The 16,147-nt window shown below is 38.6% G+C and overlaps 1 protein-coding gene across 3 annotated transcripts in view; it reads left to right on the top strand.

Moving 5' to 3' along the window:
* The first annotated feature begins 2,727 nt into the window (after positions 1–2,727).
* HBS1L (HBS1 like translational GTPase) overlaps positions 2,728–16,147 on the top strand; it is a 60,599-nt gene continuing 47,179 nt past the window's right edge. Inside the window, exons 1-5 of one of the 3 annotated variants that reach the window (XR_003572897.1) lie at positions 2,728–2,877; positions 5,564–5,629; positions 7,564–7,701; positions 9,840–10,034; positions 10,681–12,895. Coding sequence is in view for 1 of the 3 variants with exons in the window: in XM_027898971.1 (XP_027754772.1) it covers positions 2,835–2,877; positions 5,564–5,629; positions 7,564–7,701; positions 9,840–10,034 (442 nt within the window). In the remaining 2 variants the exon portion in view is untranslated. The other 2 variants (XM_027898971.1, XM_027898972.1) reach the window with 2 other exon arrangements.

The raw sequence follows: 16,147 nt of genomic DNA, 5'->3' as shown, positions 1-16,147 counted from the left end.
TGTGGAGTCATAGATAGTGACAGTTTGGGCATGTGGGCCAGGATGAGACAATAGTTAGGTGGCAGTTACAAAACCAGGGTATGTGTGTTTGTAGGGATGTGTGGCTGTGTGGTGGGGTATCAGAGGACACCTGGGGCATGACGGTGGCTGGAGGAGACTGGATTTCTGGTATTGTCGAGACTGGATAAAAGATAGTAAATAAATTATTAAAGGTCTCAAAGATGAAGACATATGACTTGAGAAATATTAATAGGATTGCCTGCATAACAACTCCCGAGCATGTAGGTGAATGCAGGTACCTGGGGAACAACTTGGCTGGCAGATATAGAAGCAGATTCTGACAGAGTTGGAGGTTATGTGTACTGGGATCTCTCTCCCAACTCTCTCTCCGGCCAAGGCCTAAAGTCTTGTCTACTTGCTCTTCTCTCTCTAACCCAACAAGAGGAGTAGCTGCAGGGACATTCCTTGATTATCTAATCCCTTGGCACTGCAAGTGAACTTGCAGCAGGATGAAACTTGGCATTAGATGGTGCCACAGAAATATACCAATGAAGTCAGATCAAGGCCTCCATGGAGCCTAATGTTTTGACATTTTGCTGCTTAACACTACCAAAGGTAATGCCAATTATTACAGCTTGCATTTACCTACAGTAGTTTATTTAATCCAGGCCACTAGTCAGTCACTGGATTGTAATAGCTACGTGTTACCAACAAGCCAGGTCAATTTGAGATGATCCAGTTCCAGAATTGAAAACACCCTGTAGTTAATTTCAAAGCCTTTCAGACTCCACTCCTGCGGTGGTGCACAAATAGATACATTTTTTTGAGTGTATGTAAATGAGCATACTCTTAGTGAACTTAGGCCAATCCAGAATGCTCCCATGACTTCAGTGATGCAACTGTTTTGAATAAGCTTAAAAACACTTCCTTGCATAGGTGCACATGTACACTTCCCATTTCTTGCTTGAATCAAACTTGTAATTGATAGATAGTGGGCACCTTATGTCTAGTTTTTCCTTGTAATTCACCTAAGTTACCATACAGACAGCTACCACAGATAGACTCTGTGTTACTAGTTTGTTTGGAGAGGACAGAGACTGCCGAGAAAACTTGAAATCATCCTTGTTATTAGGGATGAATTTTAAGCCTCTTGCTTTTAGCATATAGCTTGGCACATCTTGCAATGCTGCTTGCTATTGTATATTAGTTTATTTTGGGTTCTTGGTCATCAGTTCTTGGTGCAGTTATTCAGGTGCTGGAGTGTGTCTAGCGAAGGGCAGGAAGGCTCACGAAAGGACTAGAGAACATGTTTTATGAGGAATGGCTGAAGGAGCTGAATTGGTTTACTCTCGAGGCTCAGGGGGGACCTCATCACTCTCTACAAATATCTGAAAGGAGCTTGTAGTGATGTAAGGGCTGGTTTCTTCTATTGTGCATGCAGTGAGCGAACAAGAGGAAATGGCTTTAAGTTGAGACATGGGAGATTCAGATTAGGTATTAGAAGCAACTTCTTCACAGTTAGAGTGGTCAGGCATTGCAATAGGTTGCCCAAGGAGGTGGTGGAGTCACCATCCCTGGAGGTGTTTAAGAGGCATCTGCATCTGGCTCTGGGTGATATGGTTTAGTGGTTACAGTGTTGTGCTGGTTTGACAGTTGGACTGGATGATTTTGAAGGTCTTTTCCAGCCCTGATGATTCCATGTTTGTCAGAAAGAAATCAGTTTTGGCAAGGCCATTTATCTCGTGTGGAGTTTGAGGTGTGAAAAACAATGTGGTGGTGGGGTGCACCTGACTGCGGGCAGCCTCATCTCCTCCAGGGTAGGAGGCTGGATTCCAGCATTCTGTGTCGGCTACAGCACCGTGAGTGCTGGGACCCTTTTCCCTGCTGTGGGCAGGTGAGGGGCTGGTGGCTGGAGCCTGCCCTGCGATGGGCTGAGCACATCAGCACTGGAGGCTGCTGCAGAGACCTTCGGCAAGGCAGCTTCGTGTGGTGGGCTGGCTACGAGTAGAGATCAGGGCTGGTAAATCCGAGCCGATGGTGACAGGAAGCAGAACAGTCCAGGGAAAAACATGGCTGAAGAGAGAGGGGAACGAAGTGACTCACTAGAGAAAGGTCACACTGAAGTACACAAGAGAAGTCTTCAGAAAGTGCAGATGAGATAAAGAATTTAGCATAGTGCTGACCAACAAGTGGGTTTTTCTGTATAACACATCTTTCCGAAGCCAAACATACTGGCTGGCTTTGTGCAGCCATACCAGTCAGAGGGAAAGTAACACAAGCTAACTAACCTGGCAACCTCTTACTGAGCTCAGGGCTAGTGTCTTTGCATGGCACTGTGCTGTGCCATTAGAGAGCATCTGTCTTCAGCTCATAAACCTAACGTGCACCCCGACGAACAACGCAACCCGCAGCCTCAGGAAACACCCCAGCAAAATCACTGCATCGTTTATTTGGGTTAGAAAAGATCTCCGAGCTCACGCAGCCCAAACTTTGACCGCTCTCCACCCTGAAAACTACTAGACCACGGCACTAAACGCCACGTCCAGCCGCGCCCCGAGCTCCCTCAGGGCCGGCGATTCCCCCAGTCCCCTCACGGCCCCGGCGCGAGGGCGGAGCGCGAGCCGCTCCCCGCCCCCGCCCCGTCGGCCCGAGGAAGCTCCCGAGACACGAGACGCGCCGTGCGCATGCGCGGTGGCGAACGCTGGCGGAAAGGTACCCAGTGCGCCTGCGCGGGAGGGAATTCCGCTGGGCCTCGCCGGACACCAACATGGCGCCCTAGGCCGCGCCAGCGCCAGCGCCACCGCGGGCGGGACAGGGAGGCCGCCGCTGCCGTCATGTCGCGGCACAGGAACGTCCGCAGCTACAACTACGACGAAGGTAGCGGTTATAGATAGCAGGTGCTGGCGGCAGAGCTGCGGCGCCGCCCCGGCTGCCGGTCCCTCCTTGCTCCCTTCCCCTGGCCCGAGCCGCTGCTCCCGGCCGGGCCGCCCGCCCCGGTGGCCGCGGGCAGGAGGGTGTGGCGGGGACGGCACGGGGGTAGGGGAGGGCCTGGGGGGGGCTGTCAGGGGCGGTCGGAGGGGAAAAGCCGCCCTCTCATCTTCCCTCGGCGGAGGTTGGACGGGGCTCCGTGCGAGGCCTCTCCCCGCCCCGTCCCCAGCCCAGTTCCCGCCCCAGCAGAGGGTCGCGCACACGTGGCCGTGCTGCCACTGACAGTCAGGGCCTCCTCCCGCCGCCCGGGCCTGCCAGGAGCTTCCGCACGGGACCCAAGCTGCAGCTGGGTGCCCCCTGAGCTGCCTTGAGATGCCCGGGTTGACTCTGTTTCTCAGGAGCGGCAGCGGCATGAAAATAAGCCGCGATACAATTTAACCCACCCACCTTTAGTTTTGTAAAAGTTAAAAGTTGTGTTCACGGCCTAACGCAAGCAAATTGCTGCTGATGGTCAGCCATAATGACAAATAGCAAGCAACAGCTGTTAGCTGCGGAAGAAATGTAATTATTAAAGATGAAATTGTGCGTTTAAGGATCAACCTCTGTTTCAGACACCTGTCCTGCTTTATTTAACCTTGCATGGAATGAACGAGTTCTTCTGTAAGAACTTGGCTCCTACTTACACTCTTGCAACTTTCTTTGTGCCCCGGCCCATTAACTTAGGCAAACTGTCAATCACGCGTTTTTTTTTCTCAAAGGTTTTTTTTTTTTTTTTCTTTCCTGTTGAATTGGGCTGTGGAAAAATGGACAGGTTTCCAGTTGATACTGGTACTTTATAGAATCCTTTGTTAAGGGAGCAGCAATTTTGTTGCCTCGCTTTGTCAGATTATTAAAAAAATTGTAGAAATGCCTTTGTCTGCCCCTAGTCTTTTGCTGTTGAGTGAACAGATGCACAGTGTGTATGTATTATAGGTGCCCAAATTGCGTTTGACACTGTTATCTTGGAATTTTTGCACAAGTTATGTAAATTTATGAGAGCCGTGGCATCTGTGTGTCCCACCTTGCAGACTTTGTTAGTGTAAATTTAGATAATACAGGAAAACTCTTGGGCTGCATTGGGAATTTTATTGTTTGATTTTTCGTCCTTTAGAGATTTTTTTTCATCACAGGTTGGTAGAAATGTTGATTTCAGCTGAGATTGTGGCATCTGTGAAGTTGAGTGCCCGATTCATAGAATTCATTTCCTTGTTCACACACGTATTAGAATCTCTTTGAGTGAGGTTGTTGAGATGGACGGTAGTTGGCTGTAACCATTAAGTTGCAGTTGCAGTTGGAAACATTACTGTTGGGTTACATGTCAGGTCTCATCCTTGCACCGTATACTGCTTCTGTAGTCACATACAATCATTTATGGCCCAAATGAAGTAGATTTTGTGTCCTCTTTGTTGCTTTATTTTAATGCCATATGTTCTTTTCATGCCACTTATGATTCTGTTATGCTTTATCTGGCCAAATTAAGTGCCTCATTTCTAGAGCAAATATTTACAGTATTTTTTGGTTTCCTTTCATAGGAAGACTTCTGAGGCCTTAGATTTTGTTACCTTTATTTGACCATGTTCCGGTTTTTTTCTCTCTCATTTTTGAGATATTGTGATCATAACTGTGTTCATAATTGTGATCATAAATGTGATATATGTGAGGATGTTAGTGATACAGCTGGAATGCTTCAGTGGCTTCTACTCTGTTCTCTGTGATTTCTATAATTTTTAAATAATTATTTTTATGGTGAGTGCATGCTGTGGTCTGTAAGTCTTTTAAAACAATAAAGAATATGTATCACTTGTGAAACTGCCAAATGTATGCAATGGGATCTTTAACAGTAGTTTATTACTTTTTTCTTGTATTTCGTTATTACTTGGTGAAAATTACAAATTTATTTTCAAGATTTACGTAATACTAGGATTATTTTTTTGGAGGACAGGGCATAATTTACTTTCTCTTTGTGCTTCTTGATGCCTTTTTTTAATGAGGAAAGCATGTGGTTATGTTTAAGTAACTGTAAGATTCTTGCTTTTAGTTTGAAAAAATTTTGCATATTCAAAGGGAATTGTGAATTGGGTTTTTTGCCTTGCTGAACCTCATTTGGAAGGTGGATGGGCATGAGGATAAAATGAGAGGAAAGGTGAGAAGTGCATAGGAATGGAGTAGAAATGCTGATCCTGAGTTGTTGGAGTAAAGATTGTAATTGAATTATCTGTGGTTAAGACTGAGAGGTGAAGCAGAATTGTTAAGAGAAGTGCCATGGGTAAAGGTTTGTGTAGCTGGAAAGTTGGATTTGGCCTGAGAGCACAGCTTTCCAAAGGGGATGCTGAAGGAGGAGGTGTGAAGCATGGTAGCTCTTGAGAATTTTCAGCTTTTCTAATGAGTAGAGTATGAACTGTTACATTCTATTACTGTAACAAAATTCTATTATTGTAACTTAGAATGTCTTGCCTAGGTAAATAAGAAGAACTTAACTGTGCTTCTGAAATACTGGAGATGCATAATTTTATAAAACCTTGTGCAAAAGCTACACTTTGAGTTATAATGTTATTTAGAAATCGTGCACATGAATCTTGTTGGTTTTGCCTTATAGATTTTGAAGATGATGATGTGTATGGCCAATCTGTAGAAGATGATTATTGCATTTCTCCTTCAACAGGTTAGTTCACGTAATTATATTTAAGTATTGCCAATTGATTCCTGCTCCAATATTTATAGATTAAAACAATATCTAAAAGCTAGTGATGCTTTTGAAAACTGCGTAGTAGCCACAATCCTGTTAAAGTCAGTTATGTAGTGTTGTTCTTTTGAAAATCACATTAGACAACTGGCTACATCTTGACTCTTACAAGCATATTATATTATCTTAGATGGTCAGAATATACTTGGTAATGGAGAAAAAAATGTGTTGATAATCCTGAAACATTTTGCTATCTGTTCAAATTGTTAGTATACTCTATGTGGGGTTAACAGTTGTGATTCTGCACCTGGTAGCTGATGTCTTTTACACAGCTTTGAATAAATGTGGGGCAAGGAGTCTTATTGTGGGATGCAGTTCTGATCCTCAGTGGCTTCTCCTCTCGTGCAAGGTCACATGGAGGTAACCAGCCTCCCAGTGTTTATAATGTTGCAAAGTACGTTTAAAAATAGTGATGCTGTGTGCTCAGGTGAGACTTAATTGAACCAGCGCAGCCCAGAGGAATTTAACCCCACTGTAGAACCATTAGATTGTGTTCTCCAGTCAAGTCTCTTGCAAGTTATCAGTTCAGGGTTTGCCCAGATTGGGTAGCAGTGTTTCTAGAGCTGAGTAGGCCCTGGAAATAGTACAGCTACTGTTGATAAGAAGCTGTGCTACTGCAGGTAACTAGTTGGATCTAAATCCAGTGTGACTGTGATGTAGCGTGTGACCTCTGGCCACAGGAACTTGAAATAATTAAGTCTTTAAAAGTCTGATCCTCTCTCATGCTGTGAATTTTAGATAAGGGAATCTATGTTTGTAATTTTTGTATTTGTAGACACATTTTCCAACATATTGTCTTGCATTCAATTTCTAAGTTTAATTGCTAGCTTTTTTTTTTTCTCTAAGAATTAGTAATAGCCTTGTTTATTTTGTGGTGAAAATGTGTAACATGTATGCTTTTTGCTCAAGTATAGACTGATAAATTGCAAAACTAATTCCTGCCTGTGTGCAGTAATTTTCCTAAAAATTCTTTGTGTGTAGGCTTAGTTTATAAAATAATCTGATCTAGAATGTCTAATGATGTTTTAATAGTTGCTTCAGTTATGGTGACTGAATATGAAACAGTATGTGTGCATTTGGGAAACAGTTTCTATGGCTGTACTGCTTAACTTCAGGATATACGTATTCTTTCAGTATGTATTTCAGAGCTGGGGGAATATTACGTAATGTAGGGCAATTTGTTTACATTATACTTTGCACATTTCTGAGAGTGTGTAGTGACTGGGGCAATTATTCAGCAAGGAATTTTATCTATATATGCCTTAATGTGTTGCTAAATCAGAGTGAAACTACACTTGTTTAAAGTTTTGTGTGATTATACATTTTAACTCATGAGCTGTATTTCTAATGAAATTCTGGGAAGGGAAGAATGCGTTCAACTCAACTCTATTAAAGTCTTATCAGTAGTTTGACAGTGACGTACTGTAAAAGCAATGTTAATTTCATGATGACTTTTTTTAACTTGAAACTGAGGTAAAAAAAATTCTGGAATAAGGTTCTTAGGACATTAGACCAGAGATGGTAATTTGTATTAAAAAATACTGTTTTTCAAACTGTGAGTATATTCTTTTGTTTGAATACTGAACTTTGCAGAATTGTTGCATTACATGGATAAAAGGATATTGTCCAGCCTGTACTTTCACTGTGATGACAACTTACTTATATTCTGGTGTGATCTGTTGTATGCTCTGTGTAGTTCTCTGGTAGTAGTGATTATACAGTAGTGTCCTAGCACCCCCTTGAAACTGCTGCAACAATTCCGTCTCCTAACTTATTTTATGTTTACATACGTTTTGTTTTTAAAGGAAAAAAAACCTTGACTTTTTTTAATACTTCATTTTTTCCTAATGCAGCAGCTCAATTTATCTACTCCAGACGAGACAAACCGGCCACATTTCCTGAGCCTTTGGAAGAAGAATATGGCTATGAAGGTACCGATGATACTGCTGATTATTTTGCATCCAGTCATCAGTTGACTGAAGTTGATAGAGGTAATTATAGAAAATAAATAACTATTAAAATAATCTTATATATGAATTAAGGATTTATTAGAATGGTCTTAAATGAATGTTTCTTGATCAATGCTGCTTACAGTTTTGTAACCTTGTGGTAGAAGAACACCTTTCACAAACATAGTCTCAGTGGTGACTTCAAATTTTTAACTGCCTTTGGTGATTTACTTGTTACTTGGTTGAATACACTGAAATGTGTTCTTACTTTCTTACTAGAAATAATGAGATTTCATGTGAAATTCAAACATAAGAACAGCTGTACTGACAGCTCAAGTCTTGACTCTTGAATACTGAGTATTTGTAGAATGATTTTTTGCTTGTTTTGCATTCCAAAGTGTAGGAATTAGCAGCATTTGAGGGGTTTTCAAAGTATCTCATTTCCTTGACACAGTAGCCAATATTCTCTATAATCTTTTCTTACTCTGTCTTGAATTCATAAGACTTTTGTTTCCATTCAGTCTTGCAGCCATGAATTCCACATTACAAGCTGAGTTCTGAGCTAAGTGGTGAGGGAAAAAATACCTGCTTTTGTTTTTTAAACTTACTGCCTGATTGCTTAATTACTTGCTTTGTGAAAAAGATTCACAAGTCTCTTTTGTACGTATTAATGGTTAATATAGTTTTTAATGTTTTGGAAATAATTAGGGTTATTTTTAATATGTTGATAAGCTCAGAGTAAAGTGCATTGAAATGCGTTACTTAAAGTTGCAGAAAATTCAGAGCAATAGATAGAATAGAAACGTTTTGATTCCATGTCAGTTACATGGGTAGAAGTGTTGCTAATGCTTAGAGATATGGTTAAATATGGTACATTAGGGAGCATCCTGGTTTCACAGTAGGAAATAATGCTGTAGAGGGCAATTTGAAAGAACAAGCCAGTGCAGTGGTACAGGTGGTCTAGACCTTACGGTCTTCTGGCTTTTCACAGTGCTTTTGACAGACTTAATCGGTTAAGAACTGTATTGGAACAAGAAGGAAACTAACATTTTGGACTAAAAAAGAGGAGGAAAGGAAACTTCAAAATAACTATTTCTACTGTGAAAACAGTGGTGGTCTCAGAAGACTTCTTGTGTTTGATACAGCGTCCAGTGTTGCCCATTAATACAAAATTATTGATGCAGTCAATGTGGCTGCAAAGAGTTTGGCAAGATTGTCCTTGTTCAATGTTAGATAGTAAAATGGCAACTAGACATTGCGTAGGGCTCTGCCCATACTTGTTTTGCATGGCAAATGTGTGGGCAGCATTGACTTGCTATTTGAATTACAGGTAGAAGGTGCTAATTTAAGTAATCAGGAGGAGGTTGGAATTCTGTGGTGTTGAATTCCTGGAGCAAAGTTTTTTAAAAGTCTTTCCGGTGTTCAAATTAAAAATATGTAGTTTTCTTCCTGTTCTTCAGTTCCTGCTTTCTAAAACCTGAACTGGCAGAAACTGGGATATTCAGGAAGACTTTCTTTTATGTTTGTATGGCTGATCAGCACCCTACTTCCAGTGAATGGCAGACTGGTGAATTTTCAGTCTTTTGTTGTGCAGCAAGTATCTTAGTCAAGGCTTATACTAGTTGCAAAGGTACGCTCCAAAGAAAATTGACTTTATCAGCCAAAAAATATATTACTTTGCATTTTGGAAAAGGTGAAGATTGCAGGTGGTTTGAAACCTGACATGTTGATCAAGAGTTTTCAGTTGTTAGGGCCTGAGGACCTCAAAAATGCTGTTTCACTTCAGGTGTTAATTGAAGCATCTGTAAATACCTAAAATATGCTGTTCAGTGGGGCTCCACGTTGACTTAACCAAAATAATTTGGATAATTTTAAGGTGATTATTTGTATTTCATCTCTGCAGTTAAGGTAGCTATTTTTCAACATCAAAATATTTCAATATTGAGACTTTCTAGATTAATAAATAGTAGTCAGTTCCTTATAGCGATGTCTGAAATAGGTCAAATATTCTGCAGGGTGTGGAACCAAAGTTTATCAGGGCAGTGAGATTGAAATTAATTTCTAAAGGTTTTAACTTACTGTAATATTTTTCTGTTTTCTTATTAGAGGTGTGGTGCTAGTGGTTAGGCCATCTAAGACACATTTTTGTGCAGCTTATAACAGTATTATATTTCTTTCAGCCCGTCTTAATTCATGCCTTGATCAAATGAGAGAAGTTTTGGCAGAGTCCATACCGGAACAAGCGATGGTGCAAGCAGTACTGGATAGTAACTTTGATGTACAGAAGGCTTTGGATCTTGTGCTTTCACAAGGCAGTAAGCAAAATGTGAAGACCAAGAATAAGGATGCTGTGAATTTAGCAAAGACTACAAAAGGTATACTTATATTTAATTGTTTAAGTTCAAGGTGATTAATTTCTATCTGCAGTTTAATTCTGGCTTTACAAACTGAAAATGCTTATTATTGCAATAGTAATTTCTTAGAAAATTAAAGAAGATTAACTTACAATACCTGTGTTCTAAAACGTTTACAGGAAACTGTAGCTGTTCTTGAGCTAGAAGTCAAAATAACACCTTAGTGTCAGTTTAAATGCAAGCTGCAAACAGGTGCAGTTCATGATGGATTTCTGATTTATAATATATGACGACTGAATTAATGCATGTCCCTTTGAGATGGACAATGTCTTTAAATTTTATGTGCTTCCATTATTTGTTAGGTGAACTGACGTCTCCCATCCCCACTTTTTTGGTAGTGTCTATACAGTAACTTTTCTTATTTTGATTTGTATTTAGATATTTTCAATCTTTACTGGCATTCTTTGCTTAAAGTTTCTTAGATATTACAGTAGATATATGTAATTTAATTGTAGAGCATTCCTTACCTTTGGATAACACTTAGTAATTAAATGCCTTTTCATGTTTCTTGATTTTTTTTTTTGTTGCTGCTGTCAACTCTAAAAAAATTGGATATTTCGTTGTGATTGCACTTCCATCTGAAAATTATTGGCTATTGTAAGGTAAGGAGACTTACATTGTTGTCCAGAAATGTGTATTGATACAGACAGTTTCTCTTGTGCAGTAGAAAATTTTGCTGACAACACCAACACACCTGGGTTTGGAAACTTGACAGCAAAAAGTGGCTCAGCTCTTTTTTCTGTAAAGAATATTACAAATGATGAAGTACTCCTTAATGCTGAAAAATCCAATGTACCTTCATGTGAAAGGAAAGAATTGAAATCCTCTTCACTTGTTCTGTCATCTTCATTCAATGATGATTTGTGTAAAGGATCACTTTGTGAACTTGTGAATAAACAGGCAGAGAAGCAACTACCAGAAAGTGCTAATGCAGTAAGTCTGGTTTCTGGCAGTGAAGATGTTTACTTTAGCATAGGAAGTAACCCCTCGAAATGCAAGGAAACACAGGACTTGAAATCCTTGCTGATGCAGAATGTGGTTTGTGATTCTCTGAGTCCTGAAGACAACATTCCTCTTGTTTCCTCAAATACTTCTGATTGTAGTAGTAATGCAGATTTTTACAGTCCTCCGTGTTTAACAAGTGCTTTAGGAAAATTGGCTCTTGATAATGAAGTCAGTCATACTGTAAATAAAAAGAATGAACTTCTTGAAAATTTTTCTTCGCTTGCGCAAAGTAGAAAACAAGAAAGCCCCTCTTCAGACGTGGCTGCTTTGCCAGTGTTAAGACTTGGAAGTACATCATTAGCTGACTTACTTCAGGAGCACCAGGAAAGCAGTGATAGCCACTGTTACTCTTTGGCTGATCTTTATACCCAGTCAACAGCAAGCCTCACTGATAGGAAATTGGGAACCTCGTCATTATTACAACTAGTAAGTCAACCCCAAACTTCAGTTGGGATGCCAGAGCTGACAGGATCTTTGTCTTCTCTAGCCCTCTCTAAAGTTTCTCCAGTAAAGGAGGTTGAGAATTTATCACTCTCGGATTTAATAGCAGAGACTATTGAAATAGATAAAACTCAGCAAAGGATGGACTTGCCCATGAACAGTGTAATGGAATTCAGGCCTTCCCAAGGAACCAGCATTGATTTAAGTGTCCTTGTAAAAAGTGCAGATGTATCTACAGAACAAAATGTGGTAGGACAGTCAAGTATCTTAAGCCCTGAAACTAAACCTGTAAAGGAAAAACAAGGAAGATGTTCTGGTTTTGCCAAAACAAGCAAAAAATCTAAAAAAGGGCATGGTCTTAAGAGGCAGGATTTGTCCCTTTCGTGGATGAAGGCGCTGCGTGCAAGACCTTCAGCTTTTGCTTTAACCTTGTGCCTCCATTATCCTCCAAAAGGATATAAGCGGCACACCGTTGGTGTACATAAAACTTTCCTATACAGTAGACAAGTACAGGATGTAAAACCCAAGGAAACTGGTCCCATAATAGCCATAACACCATTTGATTTCAAATCAGCATCTCCTGATGATATTGTGAAAGCTAACCAAAAAAAAGCTTTTACAAGACAGTAACGAGGAAAAAAACCAAGTCTCACTGTTTATAGCACGTTATATTAAAAAAAAAAATCATATAGGACGTATTTATAATCCAGAATTGATTTTTTAAAAATTTTTTAAAAAGACATATTACAGTTCTTAATGATTGGTAGCAAATTTGTATGTGAACTTTTAAACTGTTGCACTGAATGTCTTAATTTTTGCGTAATTTTCACTGACAGTTTAACATTTTTAACTTTTGCAGAGTCTTGAACTTCAGTATATAGATATTGCTTGTACAAAATTCTGTGACTACCATTAGATTTCTTGAAATATCTCTCTAGGTGTTGTAGATACAGTTCATTGGGAAGAACACTGAATTGTTATTTTGTAAAGTAATTTACTTTTGCTATATGGTGTATAGTTTGGGGAGCAGGAACCTCAGTTTATATTACAAGTGTTTTATTAAATGTTCTTAAAGTTAGATTTTTCTGATAAAGGTATGTTATTAAACTGCCAGTCTTGTAATTGATGTTTCCAGTCACTGTCATTATTCTCTTTCTATCTTTATACTGATGACACTATTACAAAAGAGATACCTTTACTTTTTAAAAACCTCAATGGCCTCAGGTTTTACAGTTCTGGTTGTGGTAGGACATGTATAGTTTTTGATAGGACCAAATTTGTAGGGGAGCAAGCAGAGAAAATTGTTGTGCCTCCCTTCCAATCAGCTGTCAAAATATGATATTCAGAATGTTAAAACAACAATTTTATAGGTGTATGTATATGCTGCAAGTATTTCATGAGAAGTTTACCCAGGGTTCTATGGTTTATTCTCAAGTCTTTCAGAGAAGTATTGGAGTAACAGTTCTTTCAGCTGTAGCGTGAGAGTCTTTGCTCAATGGAAAAAAAATGGGCAAGGCGTAAGTGCTATTTGTGTCTGCCTCTTGTCTGTTTTGAAGAAAACTTTCTTTAGAAATGGAAATACATTCTATTCTACTGTTTGCACCCATTACTGTTACTTTGAATCTTCAGGTGAAAGATCCGAATCAGAACATTCTGGATATTTTCTGGTACCCTGTTGGTCAGATTAGTAACTGTATATATGTTTTAACTTACCTCTTAATACACATTACGACTTCTAATATATTTCCAATGACATTGTCAGTATTTTAAATTCTGAATAGCAATAAGTTCAATAGAGATACTGCTGCAACTAGAAAAATACATTTGTTCATGTACTGCCGTACACATATCAATGCTAAACTTGGCAGCTAGTATGAAACAGTAGATATAACTTTCATCTAGTTTTAATCTAATTTTTATTGAGCATATTACATCAAAAAGAAGACAAAAACTTAAGGTTTATTCCTGACTTCAGGTTGCACTACAATTCTGTTTCTAAATAAAAATAAAACATATTCCAGTTCTCTCAGGTACAAATTTAATGGTCTGTATATTTTGCTTGTTTGTTTAGTTGATGAAATTGTCTGTTAGGACTATGAGCAGTGTGACCTTTGACCTCATGAATGAAATCAATGTTTCTTACCCTCATTAATAAAAGTTTTATATAATGACAGTGCTGCAGTGTTTATGTTCCACTTGATGTGTTAATCTAGCTGTCTGTATCCTAACCTATTTTGAGTGCCTTAGAGGATTAAATAATACAATACATTGTACATACAATCATCTGATAAATTCATTAGCAGGAACATGATTGATTTCCTCAAGACTTTCTATAGAAGTCTGGTTGATACTGGTTGTAATACTGGAAGTTTTATTAATTAGTCATAGTATCAAATACTTCTGTGTGAAAAATATGAAATGCTTTTCAGTGATCTGTTTCTCTGTAGTTAGTCCAAACATTAACTTTCTCCTGCTTCAAAATCCAAGTCCCTTATTCCTACTAAGGCAAAAAGCCCTATTTGGAGAGTTTATGAAGTTCAGCTTTCCAACTGTATGTTTTCTAGAGTGGAAATTCGAATTTTAAAACATAGAACATCAGGGCAAAGTTTTGGCGTTGTCATGCCTGGTATGTTTTTAGGTGGTTTTGTTTTCTTGTGTTCCAAGTACTCTTGAGGCCCTAATTAATGTTGGTAGACATTTCTAATGCATGTGGGGTTTTAAAATTTTCATTGCTTCGCTTTTCCATCTAAATATTTTCTTGTCTAGCTTCTCTTTGGTTTTGGTCTGTTCTCTCATTCCTCTGGCTGCCCTTATTTGCATAAAACTTCTTAGCATTTTAATAATTTTCAAGCCTGATCTGGACAACTAAATGTATGTTGTTTGGATCCCATTGGAAGGTATATACAAGTAGTAAGAGGCAACATGTAGTGCTTGGAGCTCAGTTTTGCCATAGTTTTCATGCAGATTAAAGTTAGAGCAAGTGACTGAAACATTATGTTTTTATCACAGATCTTACTGTGGGTTTGCTACCTTAGTGAACATCTTTCGATCTTGTTAGGTAGCTCGATTTTCATATATAGTTACTTTCTCATTTGCATTTGACTGTGGTGTTAGTGATCATGAAGGAGCCATATGTGCTGTTCAGTGCGTGAGCGGTAGGGGAGGGATTTTTCTTTAGTTTGCAATCCTGAATCCTGAAGTGAGCCTTGAATTAGTAAAAACCTGCAGGCTGAACACTACAGAAGGTGCCTAAGTGGTGGATAAACCTTACTTCCAATTAATTTTTAGCAGAAATTATTTATTTTCATGCTTGGACAGTTTTTCTAAACAAAAGGTATTGCGTCCCTATATTTACTTTTTAAATGAAACAGGTATTTTATTAATTTCCCTAATTATTCCTTAATTTCTTTTCTGAGAACCTGATTTATGGTATCAGGGACAGGTTTAATTGTCTTAGAATACCGCATGATGTTATAGTATGTGGCATTTTTGTATAACAAGTCTGTGTTTGACCTTTGCACTGAAGGATTTGTGCCTGATGAATGTTAGAATTCTTGTTAACTAGATCTGCCTGTTTAATGCTTGACACCGGGAGCTTATTTTCTTCATATATGTATATAATTTTCCCCTCCTTGTTTTGCAGCTACTATGTATCTTTGCTTAATATGAGTTAATTGTGTTAGTTGTTTTGGAATTCGTGTATTAACATTGCAAGATGCTTGTCTGTGTTTGCATGTAAACAGAAAAAGATAATACTAAACTACACAGACATACTACTTCCGGTATTCAGACTGAATACTCCTAAGGCATTTTGTACATTAGATTTATTTTGTGCATGATTTTTAAGTGGCTGCTGAATATTTTTAATACAAAATTGATGTTGCTTTATGTATATAAATAAAATGCATATTCCTAAAGGACTGATTTAATAACAATTTCTTATTAACTTACCTGATAGAAATAGAGCTGTGACTGAATGGGTATTCTTCTTTGCATGGAAGATTCCTGTGGAGAAAGTAAGGCAAAATCTATTTGGTCAGTTCTCAAGATCTAAAATTTCAGATGCAGCAAGCTGCTTAAGTTTCTGGAACTATTGCACAATAATATTTCAAAATTGTATTTCTTAGAGACTGGTTGGTGCAGTGAGGTAGTCTTTGCAATCTTGTGTTTTGCCCTATTTCATCTTATCATGTAATTCAAATAACAGTTTTCAGTAATCAGCAATTTCTGAAAATCCACACTTACGGAAAAAAGTTAAACAGCAGCTACTTCTACTGCAAGAATGAATAGCTGTACAAAAGAGCGGCATGAAGATACAGCTTCTCATTGTGAAGGGTATATAGTTTATTACAATTCCATTTTACAAGTAGTAGTAGTAGTAGTCGTTTAGGGTTATACACATAATTATTTACATCTTTTTCAAATCTAAAGTACTCAACTTCTCTAATGTTTAAAATGTTTTTCTATCAAATATTGATTATGAATCAATATTTCAAGCAAACATTTCATCACATTGTAATTCATGCAGTAAAAGTAAACTTCCTAAAGTGCTAACAGGGAATGCTTCACTACTTTTTTTTTTTTTTTTTTTTTTTTTTTTTTTTTTTTTTTTTTTTTTTTTTTTTTTT

The sequence above is a fragment of the Empidonax traillii genome, unplaced genomic scaffold (genome assembly GCF_003031625.1).
Source record: "Empidonax traillii isolate 1590-97213 ecotype Southwest subspecies unplaced genomic scaffold, ASM303162v1 scaffold631:size1259156, whole genome shotgun sequence".
Classification (NCBI taxonomy): domain Eukaryota; kingdom Metazoa; phylum Chordata; class Aves; order Passeriformes; family Tyrannidae; genus Empidonax; species Empidonax traillii.
This window is presented reverse-complemented; position numbering and strand designations above follow the sequence as displayed.